This window comes from Nematolebias whitei, chromosome 9 (assembly GCF_014905685.2).
Source record: "Nematolebias whitei isolate Nwh7 chromosome 9, NemWhi1, whole genome shotgun sequence".
In the NCBI taxonomy this organism is placed as follows: domain Eukaryota; kingdom Metazoa; phylum Chordata; class Actinopteri; order Cyprinodontiformes; family Rivulidae; genus Nematolebias; species Nematolebias whitei.
The window spans coordinates 23357498-23382897 of NC_056506.1; the positions used below are offsets into that span (position 1 = coordinate 23357498).

General features: G+C 39.1%; 2 protein-coding genes across 3 annotated transcripts in view; both read left to right on the top strand.

Moving 5' to 3' along the window:
• lyn (LYN proto-oncogene, Src family tyrosine kinase) overlaps nt 1-11104 on the top strand; it is a 35526-nt gene extending 24422 nt beyond the window's left edge. For both annotated transcript variants that reach the window (XM_037681571.1, XM_037681570.1), the window contains 6 exons: nt 2238-2390; nt 4365-4547; nt 6413-6489; nt 6651-6804; nt 9116-9247; nt 10905-11104. In XM_037681571.1, coding sequence (XP_037537499.1) covers nt 2238-2390; nt 4365-4547; nt 6413-6489; nt 6651-6804; nt 9116-9247; nt 10905-11104 — 899 coding nt within the window. The remainder of the gene's footprint in view (nt 1-2237; nt 2391-4364; nt 4548-6412; nt 6490-6650; nt 6805-9115; nt 9248-10904) is intronic.
• Nucleotides 11105-16489: 5385 nt separating this feature from the next.
• Nucleotides 16490-25400, top strand: part of urod (uroporphyrinogen decarboxylase) — a 10379-nt gene continuing 1468 nt past the window's right edge. The window contains exons 1-9 of the mRNA XM_037682047.1: nt 16490-16512; nt 17915-18027; nt 18245-18324; nt 18414-18476; nt 20062-20259; nt 20342-20503; nt 22643-22777; nt 24172-24272; nt 24595-24661. Of these exons, the coding sequence (XP_037537975.1) occupies nt 16490-16512; nt 17915-18027; nt 18245-18324; nt 18414-18476; nt 20062-20259; nt 20342-20503; nt 22643-22777; nt 24172-24272; nt 24595-24661 (942 nt within the window). The remainder of the gene's footprint in view (nt 16513-17914; nt 18028-18244; nt 18325-18413; nt 18477-20061; nt 20260-20341; nt 20504-22642; nt 22778-24171; nt 24273-24594; nt 24662-25400) is intronic.

Genomic DNA, 25400 nt, shown 5'->3' on the forward strand with positions numbered 1-25400 from the left:
TATCCATCCATTTTCTTCCGTTTATCCGGGTTCGGGTCACGGTGGTAGCAGCTTAAGTAGGGAGGCCCAGACTTCCCACTCCCCAGCCACTTGATCCAGCTCCTCCGGGGGAATCCCAAGACGTTCCCAGGCCAGGCGAGAAACATGGTCCCTCCAGCGTGTCCTGGGTCTTCCTCTGGGTCTCCTCTCGGTGGGACGTGTCTGGAACACCTCACCAGGGAGGCGTCCAGGAGGCATCCTAACCAAATGCCCGAGCCACCTCAACTGGCTTCTCTTGACATGGAGAAGCAGCGGCTCTACTCTGAGTCCCTCCCGGATGACCGAGCTTCTCACCCTATCTCTAAGGGAGAGCCCAGACACCCTGCGGAGAAAACTCATTTCTGCCGCTTGTATCCGAGAGCTCGTTCTTTCGATCACAACCCAAAGCTCATGACCATAGATGAGGGTAGGAACGTAGATCGACTGATAAATTGAGAGCTTCGCCTTTTGACTCTGCTCTCTTTTCACCACAACAGACCGGTACAGCGCCCACTTCACTGCAGACGTTACACCTATCAGCCTATTGATCTCACGCTCTATTTTTCCCTCATTCGTGAACAAGACCCCAAAATACTTGAACTCCTCCACTTGGGGCAGGACCTCCTCCCTGACCCAGAGAGGGCACTCTACCCTTTTCCGGCTCAAGACCATGGCCTCAGATTTGGAGGAACTGATCCTCATCCCGGCCGTGTCGCTCTCGGCTGCGAACCGCTCCAGTGAAAGCTGTAGATCACGATTTGATGAAGCCAATAGGACCACATCATCTGCAAAAAGCAGAGACGCAATCCTAAGACCACCAAAATGGATCCCCTCGACACCTTGGCTGGGCCTAGAAATTCTGTCCATAATAGTTATGAACAGAATCGGTGACAAAGGGCAAACTTGGCTGAGTCCAACTCTCACCAGTACAACAGTAGACACAATCATAAAAAGTGAATTGAAAAATAAAAGAAAATTAAATATATATAAAAACGAAACAAAAACAGCTACATTATAAAGTGATGTAAAATACTAAAAACAGGAACATGTCTGTGTTGGTTTTTGCCATGAACTTAGCAAATGTTTGAAGCCATTTACTCACTTTAATATTCACTTTAAAGCTAGGAATAAAAAAATAAAATAAACATGTTTAGTGTTAGCAGGATTTAATACTAACTTTGAAACTTATCCAACATTAATAAAACTTACCTCACGTTGCCTTTTTGGACATTCATGCATATATTCTAAATAAAGGTTGAATGAATGTGTACAAATTGCACTTGCCTATAGAGAAGAGATTATTACAGCCTCATATAAAATCAATAATGATGATGATATCGGAAAAAAATCTGTATCGGCCAATATCCAGATTTAGGTATTGGGATGGGATCAGAAGTAAAAAAAATGTGGATCGGTGCATCCCTAATTTTAACAGTAAAGTTTAACTTACCCGTGACAATAGTTTCCACTTTATATTTCTTTCAAAATAAACTACGATCGCAGAAACAGATGATGGGATACTCTAAGTTGCTTTTCATTCTTTTCTGGGGTGTGGGGTTGTTGGGGGGATTGGGTGTTGTGTTAGAAATAAAAACACCCCAACTTTAATAGCATTATTAGGAAACAACTTAGTGTGTTACTACATGTTATATACAGTATATATGTTTGTTTGTTTTTTTTTAAGATTGTAGTGATGGTTGCAATATATTTTATTTATTTATTTACTCACATTTTCAGTAAACTTTGAATAACTGAAAATCACTTCCCATCCCTAGTTATAAGTATTTTGTGATGTACAAATGAAAAACGCAATCCTTGTTTTATGGAGTCTCACCTACAGTAACTCATAAAGCTAAATGTTTTCTAGCTTCCCCTGCATACTTAAGAGGCAGCCCTTAACAAAAATAGCACATTTGAAGTTTATTTTTGCAAGTATACTTTAAGTTAAGTATAAGTATATCATGTATACTACACACCATACTTGTAGTGTACTAGAAGTATACTGATTTAATACTTGTTTGGACTAAATTGGGACATTTTTATACTATTTTTAAGTATATCAAATAAAGTTTATTAAAAGTAAACTTCAAGTACACTTCCTCATTTTTAGTATAAAATAAGTATACTTGTAGTACACTTAAATAAACTACTTTTTGCTAAGGGAGTGTTAAAAATACCCATTGCTCAAATAAAAGGATGTCTCTGTGTTTACTTCACAGCCAAAGCAGACGGCCTGTGCTATAAACTGGAGCGTCCGTGCATAAAACCTAAAGCACAACGGCCCTGGGATAAGGACGCTTGGGAAATATCCAAGGACTCTATAAAGATGGTAAAGAAGCTGGGAGCAGGGCAGTTTGGAGAAGTCTGGATGGGTGAGTATGGAGAAACAAGCTAAACCAAATTAAAAACGCCGTCTTAAAAACAATCCTATATCTAACAGGTTGCCACAAAAATGGACCACTGCAGTGGTGCACTTTTGCCAAGCTGGGCATACGAGTTCTGTCATGTTTGAATGGTAAAAAGCAAAATAAGCATCAAAGTTTGCAAGTACCCCAGGCTTCTCTCCAACCCTTTCCACTGGAATGAGAACATTTTTATTATAGCTGGTATGAAGTGTTGTAAGGTTAAACTAAACAGTCGTTTGTTGAGTTGTGTGCACCTCACAGAGACAGAAAGCTGTGGTGAGGGGCCATGGGTCTATGAGTCAATACTCACCTCAGCAGTTCTAGGTTATTTCCTGTTTGGTTTGCTGCAAAACCAAATATTTGTAGGTAGAGGAAGAACCAGACGACCCAAAGGGTTCTGTCCACAGAAACAGAAGATATCAGAGTTCAAGGTATATCAATAGTCAAATTACAGGTGAAAAACAAATAAATTGATTGATTTTTCATTTTAGCTGTAAAGGCAACTATTATTTGTTTGTTTGCAAACGACACGTTGACGGGTGGCTGCGTAAAGAAGAGTTTGACTCTTTTATTTCAGATCCATCCTTTGATTTCCTGTCAACTTAAAACTGCAGAAGTGAAGAAAACATTAAAGTTTCATTTCCCTACACTTGTCGCTCCCAAAGTGTTTGGCTTTGGATCGTTTCTCTAAAAATAAATTATTAATAAGATGTCAGCACATTCGATGATCTTAGGCACGTTTAAATGAGCGTCACAGTCAACGAAGCACCGGGTTGGATGCGACGGCTGATTTGTACTGGAGGTTTGAGAAGCTGGTGAGATCATGTGATGCTGAGGGAGTGCTTATACAGCAACGAGACGTTAGTTTCATGTCTCACCAGGTGTAAGTGCTGCGACAGCAGCTGTCGTGGTTTAAAAAAAACAAAAAAGAAATAGAAAATGTGACAACAGAAAGGTTTTTTTATTTTATTTTTTTTATTATTTTGGGTGTGGTTCAGGGGAAGTTATATTGAATTCAGACAGGAAGTGCAAAATAAAATTTAAAAAATGACTTTTTCAACCATGAGTGACTTATATTGAATAGCTACTAACTGTTTGCATAGTGTATTAATTTTCATTAAATCTGTGACCAAATGGAATAATTTTGGTGCAGTTAAACATCTTTTAAAACAAAATGAGGAGTTCAAATCTATCTCAGCTCACATGAATCTGTCTGCAGATCATTTCTGTTCTGCATTCTCTACTTGTCCCGTTGTACCTTTGAAATTCAACAAGGCTTTATTGTACATTATACAGCAAGTTAACATGCAAGCAAGTTTACCACACTTTGAGTTGTTTTCTGTCATCATTTGCATTTTTATTAGTGTTATGGGTAAAAACATTTTATCTAACTTCTCTTAGCTGTGATTTGTAACATAACTTCATCTAACATTCATTGAGTACATTCAGTTTTCTGAGTTTCATTGAGGTCTAGGATGACTTGCTAGGGATGAATCTGGACAACTACCACACCAAATGTTTGCTCAAAATCTGGGAAATTAATTGAGTTATAAATGTTTTCTGTTGGCTAAGGTCATGTATCATGATCTGAGGTTACATCTAGTAATTACTTTTTCAGGGTTTCATTCAAATCTGTCCAGTGGCTGATGAGATATTGAGATGATGAGATATTTTGCTGATAAATGGGCACAGACACACGAGCAACAACATTGTTCCCTTTTGATGTCCATGATGTCAGTAAACGCACCAGAAGTAACAAAATTACTTTTATTAAACAGATCAAACTTGTTGTTGAGTAACAATGCTTTTCTTGGCCAAATAAATACAGAACCTGTTAAACTTGAACAAAATTGTAGTCTGACCTGCAATCAGCTGGAAATTATTTGGTAATGCTTTTTCCGTGTCTTGTTTTTTTTTGTGTGTGTGTGTGTGTGACTTCAGCTTACTATAACAACACCACCAAAGTGGCGGTGAAGACGCTGAAGCCTGGCACCATGACTCCAGAAGCTTTCTTAGAGGAGGCCAATGTGATGAAGACGCTGCACCACGACAGGCTGGTTCGGCTCTACGCAGTCATCACCAAGACAGAACCCATCTACATCATCACTGAATTCATGGCTAATGGTATCTGCACTCTTGTTTACTGTGGATGATTTCATCAGGGAGAGGATCTGAGTCATTGCATTAGAGCGAGGTCAGCTTCACTGTTAGGTGTCAGGAACATGAACACGTTGAAGGGTTCATTTGGATTATTTTGGAGTGGGGTTATGTGGAGATGGTATCTGTAGTCAGTATGCAAGCTGCAGTAGACAGCAGACTGAAACAACTTTAATTGGTAGAATCAAGGAGAAATTAAATTCTCTGAAGAATCAAGCTATCATCTTGTCTGAATGAGGCCAGTATTGAAGTGTACTTCTGCACTTTTTTTCCTCCAAAAAACTCAAATCTTAAAGACATGATATCAGTTCAAGTAAAAACGGTTTTATTGTTGATTTTTTTTTTTTTTAACTACCTTACTTTTACCGTAGATCATTATTCTGTCCTGTTAGGTCTTAAACATGTTCATTTGACACATTATTGTTGGATCAGCTGCACAGCTTTTCTCTCAGGCGTCTAAAGTTTTCACCACAGGTTAAGAGGCGTCAACAACGTCCTGATTTGTCAACTGTGTATTATAAAAGAACACGAAACGTTTCTCACTTAAAGAAACTGGTCCAGATGACACGATTTAACTTTTGTTGTTGTTATCTACCTGGATGATTGAGTTTACAACCTTTTTCTGAACCACTTTGGCCTTGGTTGTCCTCAGGCTGTTTCTGGGAGTAGCAAGTTGGCCACCTGTCCTACAACATCTGATCATTCTACATGATGATTGATTGTTTTGGACAGATGATCCCTTTTTGTATGTGTTAAAATCCAGTTTTCTGGGAGTTCATCGGGAGGATGGCTTGAAACACATCAATGAGTGCTATTTATGGGACAGGTCTGGGTTGGCAGGCCACAGACTGATGAAGTCTTTCAGATGAAAGACGAAACATTTCTCCCTTAAAGAAACTTGTCCAAATTACATGATTTAACCTTTTTTGGTTTGTTTTTATCTTCAAGTGGTTTTTGCCTGGACTTTAACATTTTTGTGGATTTTTTAGGGTAATATAATCTAAATGTGGATAACAGCAAATCTTTTCAAAACAAGCGTCCATGTTTCCTCCTTTTAGGGTCCGGGACCCTAACGAAGCGGTACAGATGATTAAATTCACACCACACTGACTTTAGCGTTGAGCCTACAGCAGAGTAGGTGTGAAACCATGAGTCATAAACTATGACTTAAACTCATTTGGCAATAAGTGTTTCACAAAAAATAACGATAACAGACCACAGACAGGTATGATCTTCACTGTAGAGTTGTACATAAACATCCATTTAATACTATATATTATATATATAATAATATATAGTGTATAACATATAAGAATTTTCTTCTTCTTCCTGCACCCTTTTCATTCAATTAGTTTTCTTTTTGATGAATTTGTTTTGTTTCTTTTGTTTCTTTTAAATGAATGAATAAATACAGAATTAACAAAGGTGTAATACGTTTCAAAGTGCTTGCATGAACTTATAATAACGTTTTGAGTTTTGAGTTATTTTAAGGTGACAAAATGTTACTTCGAATGTGACCCCAGTTTAATCACCTGTTAGCATGACTGCTAATAGATTCACGTTTTATTTATTCTCCAAACTAAGATAATTTAGTCCATCTACCGCAGGTAAGATGTTGATGACTGAAAAACCACTCTACAGAACTCCACCGGAAAAATCTAAACTATTCCTTTGAAAGGAAAAGACTGAACAACAACTAAGAGTATTTAGTGGAAAACAGCTGGACTCATTGTCTTGGTTCTTTACTGAAAGTAAAAAATGCAGCATATTGATGCACACACAGTCACACCTATGAACAAAAATATCGTTTCCTGTTTTGTATTATTTTTTAGGAAGCCTTCTAGACTTCTTAAAAAGTGACCCAGGATGCAAACTGCAACTACCAAAGCTTATTGATTTCTCAGCACAGGTGACTTTTTCTCTTCTTCTGTATATATTTTATATTGATCTTTACATTTAACTCTCATGGTTTGACAAACAGATATCACCGTTTATCACATTTTTCTGCTGTTTCATGTGTTCTTGTTTTTTGGCTAATGTTACAAGCCTCGTTTCCTTGTTCTGTTTCAGATAGCGGAGGGCATGGCGTACATAGAGAGGAAGAATTATATCCACAGGGACCTGAGAGCTGCAAATGTCCTCGTGTCCGAGAGTATGCTGTGCAAAATAGCCGACTTTGGGTTGGCAAGAGTCATCGAGGATGACGAGTATTCTGCCAGAGACGGTAAATGTTGGGAACAGGAGTGTGTGGTCATTTTTGTGTGTAAGACGTGTTCCTATCAATAATGAGTCACTTTCCAGACTGCGTGTTAAGAAGTGAAACTTAAAAACTTTTTTGAACAGGCAGCTATGTTAGGTGCAAAACAGACCCTTGTGGTTTCATTTCGTCGTACTTTCAGTTGATGTGTATTATATGTGTATTATTACCACAATGCCTCTAAAGCCACACGTTGCACTTCACTTTGTTCTCGTGCCTTGTCAGGCAAGGGGTTATTAAAATATTAGTTTGGGTTTTGTGAAGTTGGTTTTTGTTGTAAAGTTATTAACAATTATTATCTTACCTGTTGTGGATAGGTTCTTTGAACTACCTGACATTTAAGAAACAGAGCTTAATTCAGACTAGATTGAAATGTTCACAGTGAGCCCGAGCAAAGCCAAGAACAAAAAAAAAGTCAAACGACTCCTATTACGAAAAAAAATTGACATTTCATATGAATTCTATCTTGTTTAAAAGGAAAATCCTGTCAATTTCATATTAGGCTATTATTTCTTTTGAATTATATGGTTTTGGTAAGTGCAAATTGTAGCAGCTAGATTTAGTATATTTTAGTTTTATCCACAATCCACTACGGTCTTAGGGTAGTTCAGAGTTAAATTATCTGTCAAGTCAGAGCTAATCAGTACTTTTCCAAACTGAGGTAGTTTAACAGCTGCCAACAAGTGATATATTGTTTTTTTCATTAACTGTTCTTTTTTTTCTTCACAACTTACACCGAATGACTCATTGTACCAATTTGAGCTGCACCAAAAGAAACAAAGCAAAACAGTAATTTAAATAATTAGTGTTCTGAAAGAAATACATAATTTGAGCTATAGTTTAATCGTAAGACGAATGTATCATCATCATCACCATTGTCATCCCCATCTTCACTCACTGCCCTCTCTACCTGCCTGGAGGAGATAAGGGCATGGATGAATCTGAACTTTCTTCAGTTAAACTGCTCCAAAACTGAGGCCATACTGATTGGCACCCCTCACCAGGTTCAAACATCAACTATAACGACTATTTCCTTTTCTGGACAAGACATCCCCCTCTCCACCTCTGTTACAAATCTTGGAGTAAGAATGGACTCTCATCTTACATTTGAAAATCACATTAAGCATCTGTTTAAAACCACCTGTTGCTTCCATCTCCGAAATCTCTCTTTTGCAGATGCAGAGTAACTCGTCCATGCCTTTGTCTCCTCCAGGCTCGACTACTGCAACTCCCTGTTTACTGGAATCCCCGGCAAAAACCTTCAGAAGCTTCACTATATTCAAAACAGTGCAGCCAGGATCTTATTGAGAGCTCGTAAATTTGAACATATTACACCCATTCTCCATAACCACCACTGGCTTCCTGTCACCTACAGAATTCAGTACAAAATTGCTCTCATTGCCCATCAGTGTTTAAACGGAACTTCACCAGATTATCTGAAGGACCTTCTTGCTCCATATTCATCCACCTGGTCCCTACAATCACAGAACTGTAATCTCCTCCACCTTCCACAAACTAAATTAAGGACCATGGGAGATCGGGCATTCTGTGTGGCTGCCCCCTGCCTCTGGAATGTTTGATACCACCAGGAATCTTACTGCTAACCACCTAAACTGAACCAATGGTGTGGAAAAGAGTCTTTCAAAAGCCCAAAGGTCCCTCAGCAGAGCCTCTGAAGTCTGCAGGAAGGGGAAACTACATGAAGAATGAAAGTCTCAGCAGTACCAGCTGTCTGGCCTTTATGGTAGACCAGCTGGATGAAAACATGAAGAGCAGCCTGGCTGGAGTTTACCAAGAAAAGCATTTAAAATATGACCTTTCTGAGTGGTTATCAAAGCATACATGGGCTAAATTTACCATCTGAATTGTAACAAAATGTTTTTTACTTTGTTGATATGGGTTATTAAACCCATGAAGAGTTAGTTTTAATTCAAACCAAAGAAAAAAATGGCTGGATTTCTTTTGGAGGCAGACAAATCTATTTTTGTGTCATAAATGAAACATGTCCGATCACTGATCTGGAACTAGTAGATACTGAAACTTCAGTGACGGAAATTTAAAATAAACGTAGTTACATAAATAGAAATAAAACTTCCATGGCACATAGGTGAAACAGGTGTGGGGAACTATGTGTGCGTTTTAATTCATTCAACCTTTATTTAGACAGGTTAATCCAATTGAACCTCGGGGACTCATTTACAAGAGAGACCTGATTATGTGCCATTTGTATAAATTAACCTCTGTATTTATTATAACAAATTTTATGTATGTTTTTTAGGTGCCAAATTTCCCATTAAGTGGACAGCTCCAGAGGCCATCAACTATGGCACCTTCACCATTAAATCAGACATGTGGTCCTTTGGAGTCCTTCTTTACGAGATTATCACGTATGGGAAAATCCCATACCCAGGTACATACACTGCGTCTTCTGCTTGAAGTTTAGAAAGAAGGGATGAATGCATTAACTATAAAAAGTTAAACACCCAAAAGTGATGGTCCAGCTTGGATGTAATTTGGGAAACATGCAGATATGTAAACGATTTGACTGACAAAGAGCTAGTACATTTGGAATGGTCTCCAGAGAACACAAGTGGTGGCATCACAGGTGCAGCAATTGTGTTACTGAGCAGATGTCAGAGTTTCCAACAGTCAACAGACACAAAAGATGTCTCAAAGAATCAGTAGACAGCAGTACCAGCATTTGATGGAGGCACATTATGGGTTTCCAAGAGGCTTGGTGGTTGTGTTGCACAACTGCCTGACATGCAAGGCCAAGACAGAACACACCAAGAAGGATTGTTGTATTGTGTGCCAAGCATTACAGAGTCCTGTGACATTTGGTCCAGGTAATCCAGAAGCAGAGATTGCTTACAATACTCCATGTCATCCCAAAATTGTGTTGACAACTCTCATCACTGTACTACAGGTTCATTGTTCAAATGGTGGGCTGCCATTAACACCAGAGCAGAGATGCTTTGTTTGGAGTAATGCTGGGAATTATGGAATGATGACAAGTGATCCCTTAAGATGTTCTGCATTAAACCTTGGTTCTAGATCGTTGCAGATGACTATCATGTGTAAAAGGTGGGATCAAGGAGAGAAACTTTTGCTAATGTGGTAGAAAGATACATTGGTGCAACTCTTGCCATCGTAGTGTAGGGAGCCATGGACTATGACTTCAGTCCTTCTCTGGTAGGAATTCAGGGTTACTGACAGCACAGAGACATCATGTGTACATGTCTTACCCCTCCTGAGACAGCACCCTGGCACAGTCTTTGAACAAGACAATCCCTGTCCACTATATGAACGTCTGCTTCATCTTGAAGTCCAGTGACCATCCATGTCCTGCCTGTGACTGTTCCCCAGTCAAACGTGTGAGACCACCTAATGTGGCCTGTTGAATCTTTAGAGCCAGTTATGACAGCTGTGGGCCAACTTGCTGCAGGAGCTGAATAATGCTGTAGAATTGGTCAAATCTTTTATGCTGGTGAGAGCGACTGCTGCACCCTACTTACATCGAAACGTCAGTGTACCCATACAACCAAATCCGTTAGCAACTGATTCTCATATAGTGTAATTATTGTTGCTCAGTCAGTGTTATATGATCTGACATTTTCTTCATAGTCTTTCTCTGCAATTTTGATTCAATGAACAGCCCACTAAGTGCAGACATCATTATTTATGTTATTTTTATTCAGTGTTGCAGAAAAATGTATATTTGTGGTGGATTATTATTTCAACTATGCCTTGGACCAACTTGTTTCCTAAATGATGTTGTTAAGTGTTACATTATTTCTTACTGCCCTCTGCCTGCTAAATGTATTTCCTACACTGCATGCACATCCATCCATCCGTTCATCCATTATCTTTACCCGCTTCTTCCTTTTCGGGTCACGGGGGTCACTGGTACCCATATCCAGCAGTTACTGTGCGAGAGGCAGGGTGCACTATGGACAGGTTTCAAGTCCATCCCATTCACTTCCATTTCACAGCTCCATTAACTCTCTGAGTCCACCTCTACACATTCCACTGTCACATATTAATCCACTCTGTGTGTCTGTTTCAAGGTATGACCAAAGCAGAGGTGGTTTCTTCGATTCAACGCGGCTACAGGATGCCACGGCCTGACAACTGTCCCCAAGAGCTGTATGATATCATGACATCCTGCTGGAATCAGAAGCCTGATGACAGGCCCACCTTTGACTACACACAGAGTGTCCTGGATGACTTCTACACTGCCACAGAGTCGCAGTACCAGCAGCCATAGTGACTACAAGCCAGGAAGATGTCATTTCACATTCACTCATTATGTTTAAAGCTACTCTTGAAGAGTAGATTTGTTTGTATACATGGACAATAACATTATTTTTATACAATGCACATAAAATTCAGTTTGCAATTTTATAAAATCCTTCATCGTGGACATCTAAAATGCTAGAGTGACGTTTGAAAACTTGTGTTTGAGCTCATTCTCAAAATGTCTAAAATCCAAGTAGCATCATGTACAAAAGAAAATACACTGTGCCCACATCTTATTGTATTTGAATCATTTGACACTGGAACATTTTAAATATATTGGCTAGATGGACTCAGTTGAAAACATGTTTTTTTGTTGAAGCATCAAACAGCAGATCTATGTTATAAAATATATGATTTCTTGGTGTTATTTAAATTACTCAGTTTCCTTCAAGGTGCGGATGTTTATCAAATTGAAGCCTTATTTTAGGTGAACCATCAAATCTTTTGTCCTTATGAGTTGCAGTTTGCATTTCAAAAGAAGGAACTAATGTTTGCTGTACAGAAATGTGCATACGTTTAAAGTTATTTGCTTTACATTTCAGAAATAATCAATAAGCTGCTTTTACGCTGAGGCTCCGACTGTCTCGTAGCAGTTCATATTTTACTGTTTATGCAAATAATGAGCTTCTTCTTTTTGTCCAGAGAGGGCTTGATCACCTCTGTGTCCACTTCATATTGAAGTCCTGAGTAGCTTTTTGTTTTCTTGTTTTGGGGATTAAAGTATGGAAGCTTTTGCCTTGTTATCACCATTTCAATGACTGTTTCCTTTTTACAATACAATTTGTTATATATTATAATTTTTTTTGATTTAACAGTAAAAGATTTTTTTTTTTTTTTTTCAGAATGGAACCGTTTATTGTGTTCACTGTTTGAAACAATGAGATGTTTTTCATTAAAATGTGCTTTGGTATTTGAATAACGATGGCGCCTCCAGAATTTTTTTATAGGGTGGTCATGTGGAGGCCAGTGAAAATGCCAAAACAAAAAGCCATGAAAGCATTTAGGAAACTCTTTAATGTTGCCGTAAAATGGCAATTGGAAAATTATTTTGCAGGTAAAATGACTACTGTAATTATGTGACGAGCATGGACCAGAGCCAGTAACATTTGGAGTTCCACAACAGTCCCATTGTGTCCAGTGTTGTATATTTACATACGCATTTAATGCCATAAATTGTTCTTAAATTAGGTTTTTCTATCCTTTACACTAAGAAAGTCAAATGTTCCTCTTTAATTTGAAGGTGTGTACTGAACAAAACATTTACTAGAGGCAAGTGTTCTTACGTTCCAAGCCACCACTTCTAACTATTTTAAAAATATTTGTATTTATTTGTTGCTGTGTACATTTGTGAACAAAAAATGTGTTGTTATAAATGTCCAAAGCTGAAAATAATGTTGAGGACCAGTTTCAGCAGGACTAGATCTTAAGTTCTATTTTCAATTTCAAACTAAATATCTTAATATTTTTAAGCTCCTAATTGCTCAAAACATTGTTTTGGTTCCACTAATTCTAAATGGGGGTGAGGGGGGGGGGGGGGGGGTTAAAAATGCAGACCAAGGACTGATGATAAAAGTCTGACCAAGGTGGTGAGCAAAATTTTATAAAGGGTCATTGACTCTATTATAAATACCAATGTCCGTGTGCTTTGCAGTCATTCTGACATAGCAGAACATTTTGCTATTACAATGTAAAATAACATATTTATAATTACAAAAACCAAGAATTGAATGTCGACCTTGATTATATTTTGAAAACAAACAACTAGGAATCTATTTGGTGTGCGGTGCCTGATTTTATGACTGTAGCTTTATAGACTGGCCTGCCTGCCGGCCCCCACCCCAGATCCCACAAACTAACACACATATAACTCAAAATATGAACGTGCACCAGCTAAATTTTTAATTTTACAAATGTAAAATTTATACATTTTCATTTTACAGAAGTCAATGTTACAAGTGTTCATGTGAATGGGGCAAGACTTAAAGGTTCTACTGGAACCAGTTGACGGTGAAGGCTGGATCTGCCAGCCATAAGACAAACAAATATCGCTTTTCTTTGTTAAATAAAAATGATGAGCAGTGTTAGGAATTCATATGTGAGCTACACAAAAGAGTAAAGAGGAACGATTTTGAACAATTATCGACCAATCTCCAAACTCTGTATTTTAGCTAAGATTTTAGAAAAACTGATAAATACACAAGTCAAGAAGTATTTGGACTTTTTTAATACTTTATCTTCCCTCCAATCTGGTTTCAGGAAACAACACAGCACAATGACTGCTTCGATGAAGGGTTTTTATGATGCTGTTGAAGCTTTGGACACAAAAGATGCTGCACTTTACTTAGACCTATCCAAAGCCTTTGATACTGTAGATCATGACATCTTATGCCACAAGCTCTCAGATACTGGCTTCTCAGATCATACTGTGGGCTGGTTCTCAAACTATCTCTCAGGATGAAGGCAATGTGTTCGACATAACGGTACTTCATTTAGCTACCTAAAGGTCACCGATGGTGTACCACAAGGCTCAGTTTTGGGTCCCACTCTTTTTACAATTTATATAAATCATTTAGGTCAAAACATTCCTGACGCATCCTTGCATCTCTATGCCGATGACACTGTTGTCTATTGTCAAGCTAACACCGTTGCCAAGGTTTTCCAGCTTCTACAGTTTGCATTTGACATCATTCAGTTAGGCTTATTCCATCTCAAGCTGGTGCTAAATGCTGATAAAACCAAAGGGATGTTGTTTTCAAACAGAAGAATGGTGACAGCAACTCTTCCTCCTATCTCATCCATGCATGGTGTTCCTATTGAGTTTGTAGATTCTTACAAATACTTGGGAATTTTGGTCGATGCACATCTCTCTTTTAAACCACATATTGAAAACTTGATAAAGAATCTGTAATTAAAACTGGGTTTCTTTTTCAGAAATAGATATTGGTTAGCTCTGAATGCCAGAAAACGCCTTGTAACTGCTACCTTCCTACCGGCCACTGACTATGGTGACATTATTTATATGAATGCCTCTGCCAGCTCCATGCAGATGTTGGATTCTGTTACCATGGTGCACTAAGATTCATAACTGGTTGTAACTACCATACCCATTACTACACTCTGTACTCCTTGGTCAGTTGGGCTTCATTATCTACACGTAGGCTCTCACACTGGTTCATTTTCATCTATAAATCCCTCCTTGCTCTGCTGCCTTCTTGTATCTCCTCCCATATGCCACGTCATCAGTACAGTTACAACATGTGCTCTCAGGCCTTCATTACCTGCAGTGTTCCCTCAGTGTGGACTGAACTTGACAAAAAGGCCTTTTCCTACTCTGCTCCTGGAACACCTTGCAACAGGAACTGAAGTTGTCCACCTTGATTTATTTAAGGGGTTTCAAACATTTGATAATGGCAGATATGTACTTGTTCTTACTATTTCCCTCTGTTTTATGGCACCTGGATTTATTGTTTTATACACTTATGTTAACTGCATTTTCACTGTAGTTTATTGTTGTCATTGTTTACTGTTATTGTTGCCTGTATTTTATATTTTCTGTCTGGAACAAGTCCCTCTTGTTAATGAGTCCCTGTGGCTCAATGAGACTAGCCTGTATAAATAAAGGTTGAATGAAAATAATAAGAATAAGAATAAGAATAATAAGTTCATGCTCAATAATCCAGGTATAAAATCCAGCAATGTACAGTCAGTTCAACTGGACGTTTTCTTTTTTTTTTTTTAATAAAATGAAATGGAAAAAAAAAACATTTAATTCATTGCCAACATTTGGACCTCAACACTGTTTTTCAGACACAACTTACTAAGCCTTAAATTGTTTATTTCATTGTAAGTTTACAAATGTCAACTCTTTAAATATTGTCAAACGTATATTAAAAAGGGGGAAACTGTTCTCTCTCTCTTTCTCTCTTTCTCTTTCTCTCTTTCTTTCCAGGAACAGCTTTTTTTAATTTTTTTTATTATTTTGTTTTTTTAATCTTTATTGAAAAGTACAAAACAATACAATAAAATGCAGTATACAGTAATGATATAACAGACGCCAGGGGGTTACAAACACTGAGACAGTAACTTACAATTACATATTACATAAATATTTTGAAGAGCGCACATAAGGTGCAAGTTTTTATGGCCTTCGTGTTGGTGGAGTATTTAATAGTTTTGATGTATTGTTTGACCTCATTTTCAAAAATGGAGATAAGAGGTTTTTGATTAGTGTATCGACATTTATGACTATGCCATTTGGCTAGGTATATAATGAGATTAATAATATAGAACTGTTTTTCTTTAGCTGTTGGGTAGTCAGTGAAGCCAAACAAAACATGTTCAAAGCAAAGTAAAAGAAATGGTTCTATAAAAGTAGAAATCAAAGTACAAATACTTTTCCAAAATTGAGTCGAGAAGGGGCAAGACCAAAATAAATGAAAGACATCTTCTGGGTTTTCATCACAAAAAGAGCAAATTATATTTATATCCTTGTTAAACCGTTGTAAATAAACTTTGGATGGGTAAAATCTATGAATAATCTTGAATGATACTTCTCTTACTTTATTATTTATTGTGTATCTGGTTGGTAAAGTCCAAATCCTTTCCAGTTAAGGTTATTAATAAAGTTGTTCCAATAAGGTACCACATATGGAGTTGACACAACATCTTTCTGAAATAGTGAACGGATACGACGGTTGTTGTTACGAGTTGAGGAGAAGCAGATTTGACCAATTTCAAGTTTGGTTGGATCAAAGGGTAATAACAGTGTTGGATTCTGTCCTGCTGTACTTCTATGTAAAATAATTACTCCAGTAGGGATTGCTTTTATTGCAATATTAAATTTGTTAATAGGGATCATAATGTTATATTTTATGACAAATTCTTGATACGACATTAATGATCCATCAGTGTTGAGCAACTGATGAACTAAAACTATGTTGTGAATAAACCAATTAGGGTAAAATAAGGATTTGTTTTTATGCAAGATGTCTCTATTGTTCCAAATATAATATCTGTGTGGAGAGAAATTATGTTTGTAAATCAATGACCAAGAGAGAAGCATCTGTTTATGAAAACTGGATAGTTTTGAGGGAACTTTTTCAGCATTATAATTGCAAAATAGAAAGAAATTGAGGCCTCCTAATTTAGAGAAAATGAAGGAACAGCTTTTATTTTGAAGCGTCGCCTCGGTTTCCTGGCTAGTCACGTGATGTTCAAACATGGCCGCGCCCACTGAGAAGTGTTTTTTTTTTCGTTACTAGCTACTCAAAAAGCTGCTTGTCACTACTGACCTCTCAAGCGAGAATTTGGAGTTGTTTTTTTCAACAGACCTGCCTCATCGCGCCTCGCAGACATGAGCAAGAACGATTTAATCCTGTAAGTCTCCGCCTTTTGCTCCGTACGGTCAATTTCAGGAATCATTTTATCGACTGGCGGTCAAAACTTTACGAAACCAGCGTTTCATAAAAGGACATTAACGAGTGAATCCCCTTGTTTTCAGCATGCGTAGTAGTTTTTAGTGCAAACTTAAAAGCTACAATATCAAAATGTTCATTCTACATTTAGCCCCATTTGAATGAGCTTCCTTTCAATTCATTTCCTGTAGAGAGAGTTTATAATCTGTCGTCTCTGTAAGTTATTGAACTCATTTACAGCAGCGCTGGATGGCATCACTGTTCAAGGATTTGTTTGTTTTGACTCTTAAAATAATTTAGTAGACACTTTATGTATTTTCTTTTCTTTTTATATGTCTGAAATTCTTTTAAATTTACATGGTGACATAACCCAAAATAAACTCTTGTCTGTTAGTAGGACACAAGGACTGATTGTCGAGGTTTGACAGCAGCCATACTGTGTGCACATCCTGTCATCTATTCGTCTCTTTTTAAATGTAATATTCAAGTCTAATTTTAATTGGACAGCCGTGATGCATCAGTGGTTCCCATCCCCAGATTCAACCGTTCTTCTGTGCTGCTGAGAGCCGATAAGAGCTCAGAGAAGTGTTATCTTCCATAATCACCGAGACCAGCTCAGTGGGATGCTCTGTGTGTCTGCAGGGAAAGGGAGGGGTGCACCAGTATTATTGATAAGACAAATAAGGTTTTCTTTTGTCTAAAAGTGAAGCAACCAGCTGGGCTTCATCGTCACAAACATCCATCCATTATCACAAAGTTTGTTTTCTCAGTCATCCAGGTATATAACAACAAAAAAGGTTGAAGTCAGGGTGGCTTCTGGGTAATACCAGATGGCTAGGCCTCAGACTGACGAAGCCTCTTGGATGAGGGGCGAAACGTTTCTTTTTAACAAAAAAAACGAAGTCCAGATGACATGATTCAACCTTTTTTGTTGATCCATCCATTATCTTTTACCCGCTTCTTCCATTTTGGGTCACGGGGGTCGCCGGTGCCCATGTCCAGCAATCACTGTGCGAGGGGCGGGGTACACCCTGGACAGGTCTCCAGTCCATCACAGGGACACATAGAGACAAACGAGACAACCATTCAACGTCTCACTCACACTTAGGGACAATTTAGAGTTCCCAATCATTGAAATTACAACGTGCACGTTGTAATTTCAATGATTGATTTAGTACCATACCAATTTATTTATATAGCACTTAAAACAGCAACAAGGCCAACCAAAGTGCTGTACAAAAGAACCAAAAAGGAAATAATATTCATTGAGAGCAATAATTGTGACCAGAAGAATGTTTTCTGGGGCTTTGATGTTAAAAATGCTAATCTAGTGGCGTTTTTTTATTTGATTTTTTATTATCTAGCCCTAAAGACTTTCCTCAGCTGAAGAACGACACGTTCCTGAGAGCGGCTCGTGGAGAACAAGTGGAACATGTTCCTGTCTGGTGCATGAGACAGGCGGGAAGATACTTACCAGGTTTTCTCCTTTTGAATACCTTTTTTATTTCTTCTGACGCAGACAGTACAAGTGTAACAAAAATACACTGTATATGAATTCCAACATTGTGCAATCACATATTTTATTGCTTTCAACGTATTATATTTTCTTAGAATTTGTTATAATTTGGGGATTTATGTTCTGGTCTTGTTTTCTGTTGTTCAAGATGTTCTCTGTTGTTAAATCTTCTCTCCAGAGTTTCGTGAGGCCAGAGCGGGGAAGGACTTCTTTGAGACGTGTCGGTCACCAGAGGCCTGCTGTGAGCTCACACTGCAGGTTAAACAGAGGAGAAAACTAAATATTCACTCTAATTATTAAATGCATATAAATCATTTTAACCTTGACTGTTTGTTTTTGACCTTCAGCCTCTGAGACGTTTTCCTTTTGACGCTGCCATCATCTTCTCTGATATCCTCGTCGTCCCACAGGTTAGAACAAGTTCAGTTCATAACACCTGAACTACTTTACAAATAATCAGCATTAAAATGTTATTTGTATCTCTCCCCCCCCATAATTCTTGAGATTAAAACAGTAGCTGTAAATGGACATAATGTGTTCGTTCCTGTGGCTGTTTATGTTGTTTATCTGCAACCTTTGTAGACTCCAACCAGAAATAATTAGTCATCGTTTCTCTCGTTGTCATTTTGTTGGAACTGTTGGGTTAGAAACATCCTTTTAAAAAAAAAAAAAAAAGAATTCATTGTTCACTGTCATGGATGCTAATGTAAACGTCTGATTGGTTAGTGCCCAGTATGTGTTGGAGACCAGTCAGCTACTACTACACCACATCTTATAACAATTCTTTTAAAGTTATTTAGGGTATTCAATTCAATCCAGTTTATTTATATAGTGCCAAGTCACAACAGAAGTCATCTCACGACACTGAACATTCATATATAAAAATAACAAGTTAACACTATTTATTAGGGATGTACGATATTAGATTTTTGGCCGATATCCGATATGTCAATAGCTTAAAACTTATTTGGCCGATGATCGATACCGATACAGATATATTTTTTCCTAGACCTACTTCCAGAGACTACATAGCTTTCTCTGCTGTCGAATTAAAATACATTATTTTGCATGGTTTTTGTCAATTTGTCTGCTACCCAATGCAGATGCCAAAAAGGGGCTGAAAATGATGCAACACTTGAACTTGGATTATGTTTAATGTCACATTCATTCATGACATTTACTCTCTAACACAACGACAACACTCGAACTGTGCAAATTTGTAAATTTTCATTCATCTAAACTCGACCTGTTCACAAGCAAAAAGTGAAAAGCGCACAAGTAATAGTGCATTAATAGATATACTTAACAGTTCCTTAAATAAAAAATTAACATAAAACAGAAGACTTTTGTATCTGTGAGTTATTTTGATGGAATGGCCGATATCCAATATTTAACTTTATCGCTAATATCGACCGATATCGATACCATGCCGATAATATCGTGCATCCCTACTATTTATCTGAGGAGCAGAGTGCTTTGAATTTAACTCCATCGCAGACTCTCATCCTGAGCATGAAGGTGACAGTGGAAAGGAAAAACTCTCTCATGAGGAATAGACTTTGTCTGAAACTTGGTATGGCCATTTTGGTTAGATCGAAGTTAACTGAGTTTGGTAAACCATCTTGAACTGGGTGAACTTTATAATACAATCACTTGTAGAGCTCCATCCAATAATTACTTTCTGAGCGTTTCACTGAAATATGTCCAACAGTTCATGAGATATTTTGCTAACCAAGGTTTTAAGCAAAGATGTCGCATACTGTGTCCGGTTACTACCACCACTGGGGCGGGCTCATCCTTGATCTACCTGTGATTTATCTGTTTAAATAAAGGTTGAATGAACCTGGATTACTGAGCATGCATCAGGACAATAATCAGACATTTGAACTGAAGAATGAATAAACTTGTCACACAACTTTAGAGATTAACCTTTGTTCTAGTTCCTGTTGTTTCATAAGCAAAATAAATATCTTCATTTCTTCTCCGTCTCCTCAGGCCATGGGTCTGGAAGTCCAGATGTTGACAGGCAAAGGTCCGACATTTACAGACCCCCTGAAGGAGCCCGAGGACCTGCAGCGCCTGCAGGCCAAAGTGGATGTGGGCAAGGAGCTGGATTATGTCTTCAGAGCCATCACTCTGACCCGACACAAGATCGAAGGAAAGGTTCCCCTCATAGGATTCACAGGAGCGCCGGTCAGACACACACACACCGTTTAATGATTAAAGGCTTGTTGCATTGAACTTGACTCCCATCTGTCACCGTGTCCCTCTGCAGTGGACTCTGATGTCATATATGATAGAAGGTGGGGGCTCCAGCACCCACTCTAAAGCGAAGCGTTGGCTCTACCGGCACCCTGAATCCAGCCACATGCTGCTGAAGATGCTGACAGATGTGATTGTTGAGTATCTGCTGGGACAGGTAGCAGCTGGAGCTCAGGTCAGACCCTTCGATTTTCATTCTGGAAGAATACGTACACATTTAACAAAACACAGAGTTACATGCATTTATAGAACTGAGTTATAAACATCTGTGCTTCTTTTGATATTTAATTGTTAATACCCGAAACATTATGTTTAACAGACAACCATGAGTCATGCTGTTTACAGCAACAGAAATAAATCCTACTGCCTGAGCTTCTTGTATCAACTGTTTTCGGTAGCAAAAAGAAAAAGGTTATTTCTTTGGTTTCCTAAAAACGAAGAACCAGAGAACACAAAGCTGCGTTATTACACACATGTTTGGAAAGAAGTGGCATTTTCAAAGTATGGCATTTTTGGAGTGCATCTTGAAAATTTTCCATTTAAATGCTTTATTGCTCAAGACGAGATCTGTAAACCATCGCTCGAGCAGTTCTAATGTTGACACACGTAAGAAATGAAGCAGCTGTGTGACTGAAAAGCTCCGGTCCTGCTGTGTTGATCTGAGTGCAGTTATTCTGTCTGTCTGAGCTTCGACATAGTCTGAGATAGGGTGAGAAGCTCGATTATCTGGGAGGGACTCAGAGTAGAGTCGCTGCTTCTCCACGTCGAGAGGAGCCAGTTGAGGTGGCTCGAGCATCTGGTTAGGATGCCTCCTGGACGCCTCCCTGGTGAGGTGTTCCGGACATGTCCCACCGGGAGGAGACCCAGAGGAAGACCCAGGACACGCTGGAGGGACTATGTTTCTCAGCTGGCCTGGGAACGCCTTGGGATTCTCCCGGAGGAGCTGGACCAAGTGGCTGGGGAGAGGGAAGTCTGGGCCTCCCTACTTAAGCTGCTACCCCCACGACCCAACCCCGGATATGTGGAAGAAAATAGATGGATGAATAATTGTTCAGTTAACATCCATAACATTCCTCTAACTCTAAGGGAGAGCCCAGACACCCTGCGGAGAAAACTCATTTCGGCTGCTTGTATCCAAGATCTCATTCTTTCGGTCACAACCCAAAGCTCGTGACCATAGATGAGGGTAGGAACGTAGATCGACTGGTAAATTGAGAGCTTCTCCTTTTGACTCAGCTCTCTCTTCACCACGACAGACCGGTACAGCGCCCGCTTCACTGCTGATGCTGCACCCATTTGCCTATCGATCTCACGTTCCATTTTTCCCTCATTCATGAACAAGACTCCTCCACTTTGGGCAGGACTTGGGGCACTCTACCCTTTTCTGACTCAAGACCATGGCCTCGGATTTGGAGGAACTGATCTTCATCCCGGCCACGTCACTCTGCTGCAAACAGCTCCAGCGAAAGCTGTAGATCACGACCTGATGAAGCCAATAGAACCACATCATCTTCAGAAAGCAGAGAAGTCATCCTAAGGCCACCAAAACAGATCCCTTCCACACCTCGGCTGCGCCTAGAAATTCGTCCATAAAAGTTATGAACAGAATCGTGACAAAGGGCAACCTTGGCGGAGTCCAACTCTCACCGGGAACAAGCCCGACTTACTGCCGGCAATGCGGACCAGGCTCTGACACCGGTCATACAGGGACCTAACAGCCCGTATCAAAGGGCCTGGTACCCCATACTCCTGGAGTACCCCCCACAGGGCTCCCACAGGGCTCCCACAGGGCTCCTCGAGGGACGCGGTCGAACGCCATCTCCAAGTCCACAAAGCACATTTAGACCGGTTGGGCAAACTCCCACACACCCTCCAGGACCCTGCTGAGAGTGTAGAGCTGGTCCAGTGTTCCAGGACGAAAACCGCACTGCTCCTCCTGAATCCGAGGTTCGACTATCAGACGGACCCTCCTCTCCAGAAAATAACTGATCAATTACATCTCTTAAAATAACTTCTAAAGACCCTCTCTGATTTTTACATGTAGCCCTTTCTCACCCACTTCCAGTCGGTGTGGACTACCCACACTGACTGGTTTTGTAACATTTAACTGGAAACCGTGGTGACAGAAACCAGGGAGCAGCTGGCTCCTCCTCCTCGCCATCCAAGATGTTTAAGTGTTTGTCAGGGCTCGGAGATCTTTATCATCAAACAAGGTGTGTCTGGTTTTACTGCAGATGGTTCAGGGAGGAACTTCCTTTGTGTTCAAACGGTTTGACTAGAAGTAAATTCCCTTCGTTTTCTTCTTCCTGCGCAGGCTTTGCAGGTGTTCGAGTCCCACGCTGGCATTCTGGGGCCAGTCGAGTTCAAAGAGTTTTCTCTGCCTTACCTGCGAGACATTGCTCGACGTGTCAAAGACAGACTGAAGGAGAAGGACCAGGATGTTCCCATGGTGAGGCGAAACCACGAACTCGCATGTGTTGTTTACATCAACATGCACACCTGTAAACAAAACATTTTTACACTTGATGTCAAAGTCACTTTTATTTATTCAGCACTTTAAAACTCAGCACGGTTTACCACGGTACTTTACCAGCTAGTTAAAATCAGTTCGTATAACAGCACATAAAAACCAACAAGCAGAATAAAATGGGCTAAAAACAAACTAAACGAGGAAACATGAAGACATAAACGATCTGATGGAACTCGAACTGGACTAGAGAAATTGCATTTTTTGCGTAAATGCAATGTGATTGCTTATTGCTGAAAAACAGCTCAAATTAGCTAAAAAATGCTGAATTATAGCTGAAATGAAAGAACACGCCTTAATTAGAAGAAAACAGAAAGAACATTTTTTGTTTAAGTATGCATAAATTAGCAGAAATGAGCACAAAAAGTCAGAAATTGGCTTTAAAAAGGCTGAAATTAGAAAAGAAAAAGCTGAAAAGTAGCTGAAAAGGCAGAAAGAAGCTTAAGCTTGTAGAAGTGGAAATAACTGAAATGAAGTAAAAAAAAAAAAAGGTGAAATTAGCTGAAAGGCTACACAACGTATTTGAAAACAAAAGGCACACGTCCTGATGACAAACAGGTGTTAGTAAAATACTAAACATGTTGACGTGAAGAGTTTCCTTAAAGTATTAAAGGGGTGGATACTTTGCAGGGAATGGGAAAGTCTTAAATATAGACAAATATATGTTGTGTATTTGTCATATGCAGATTAACACAAGGTCAACAATGCAATGAAATGTTCAGGATGAGAAGAACCAATTAGACTCACTAAAAACAATGATAATAATAAACAAAACAAGAAATACTAAAGCATGCAATAAGGGTACAAAATAAAATACCAAACAGTGAAAAATAAATATATTTACAAGGTCCAAAAGAAATGCGGTAAACAATAGCAAAACTTGATATTACCAATAAAACCAACTAAAACGGGGCTAAACGTGCTGGGAAACAGCATTCAGGAGGTCCAGACTGAACAAACAGGCTGTGAATGACGAGGCCTTGAAGCTGAATTTATTTTACATTAAAAAATGTTTTAAAAACCGTCGAGTTCAGAGACACTTCCATGGAAAATGTGTCAAATATTAAAGGGAACTCTTTACAGAGATCGTATTGGACAGGAAGTCAGGACTGTTCTGTTGTTGCTCTCCTCTGAGACGTTGACAAACCAAACTAGATCAAGTGTGTGGCCATTTTTCATGAAGTCGAATCACTCCGAAGGAACTGGAGCTGGAAGAAGAAGGTCTGCCGGTGACCTGCAGGTGGCAGCACTGCTCTGTAAATGGATTACATCAAGCAGCATTCTTACTTGTGGCTATTTTTGTGTTTGTCTTACAGATCGTGTTTGCTAAAGATGCTCACTATGGTTTAGAGGACCTCTCCGAGTCTCATTACGACGTGGTGGGTCTGGACTGGACCATCGACCCCCGATCAGCACGGTAACACACACGTTCTTGCTTTTTGTTGTTTCTGATAACTTCTGCTGCTCGCTAAAGTCTGAGTTCAGCATTCGTCCTTGTCTGTTGTAATTTGGTTTTATGGGGGGGGGGGGGTGTCTGTTGTCTGTCCCAAGCAGCAGGTTAACTATTGCTAACCTCTGTCTTCTTCTGGTTTGTCACTAAGAGCAGGATTTATGTCAACAAACATCTGCGTTTCCTGCTCCTCATCAAATACTTAACCTGCTGGTTAAAGGATTAACTAGTGTGTGTGTGTGCGTGTGTGTGTGTGTTTGTGTGTGTGTGCACGTGTGTGTGTGTTCAGAGAGCGCACAGGAGGGAAGGTCAGTCTGCAGGGGAACATGGACCCTTGTGCTCTTTATGCTCCTAAGGTAACTGCTTTAATGACATACATGAGCAGGAGTTCATCGCTTCTGATCTTTTCCAACATTTCTGATTCATGCTGTGGAAAATAAAGAGGACAAATCACTATAATCTTCCTCAACTGAAAGCTTTTACTCTAAAATGCTTTTGAGGATGTTGGCAGATGATTTTTCCATGTCTGAATTGTGAGCGATCCTAAATTTCTAGAATTATTTTTAATGTTTTAGGCAAAAATGTGTTTGTCTTTGTAATTCAATTAAGATCACTTTTTGTTATTAATCATTTAAGAGACCTTTAAAAAAATCTTTTTGTTTTTGGGGAAAAAATGCCAACATGAAGCCAAAACATGCACACATGGTTGTTTATATCTTTTTATTTAGATTTTTATACGATGCCATGTTTTTAGGTCTCCTCTGCTTTTTTTTGTAATTCTACTCTTGGTTTGAGCGTAACTTTTTTTTTTAGCACATTTCTTCTGTTTTTCTTCATTTTGTTCTTTTGGTCACACCTAAATGTTTCAGATCAGCAACAAATTTTAATATTAAACAAAGTTAGCCACGCCTAGACCCGACTGCTGCTTGTAGAGCTAAGAGATTACTTAAACTGAGCTGATACTAGACAGAAGTGGAAGTGGAAGTGGCAGAAATGAAGATGTTGAGGTTCTCCTCAGGAGTGACGAGGATGGATAAGATTAGGAATGAGATCATCAGAGGTACAGCACAGGTTGAACAACTGGGAGATAAAGTT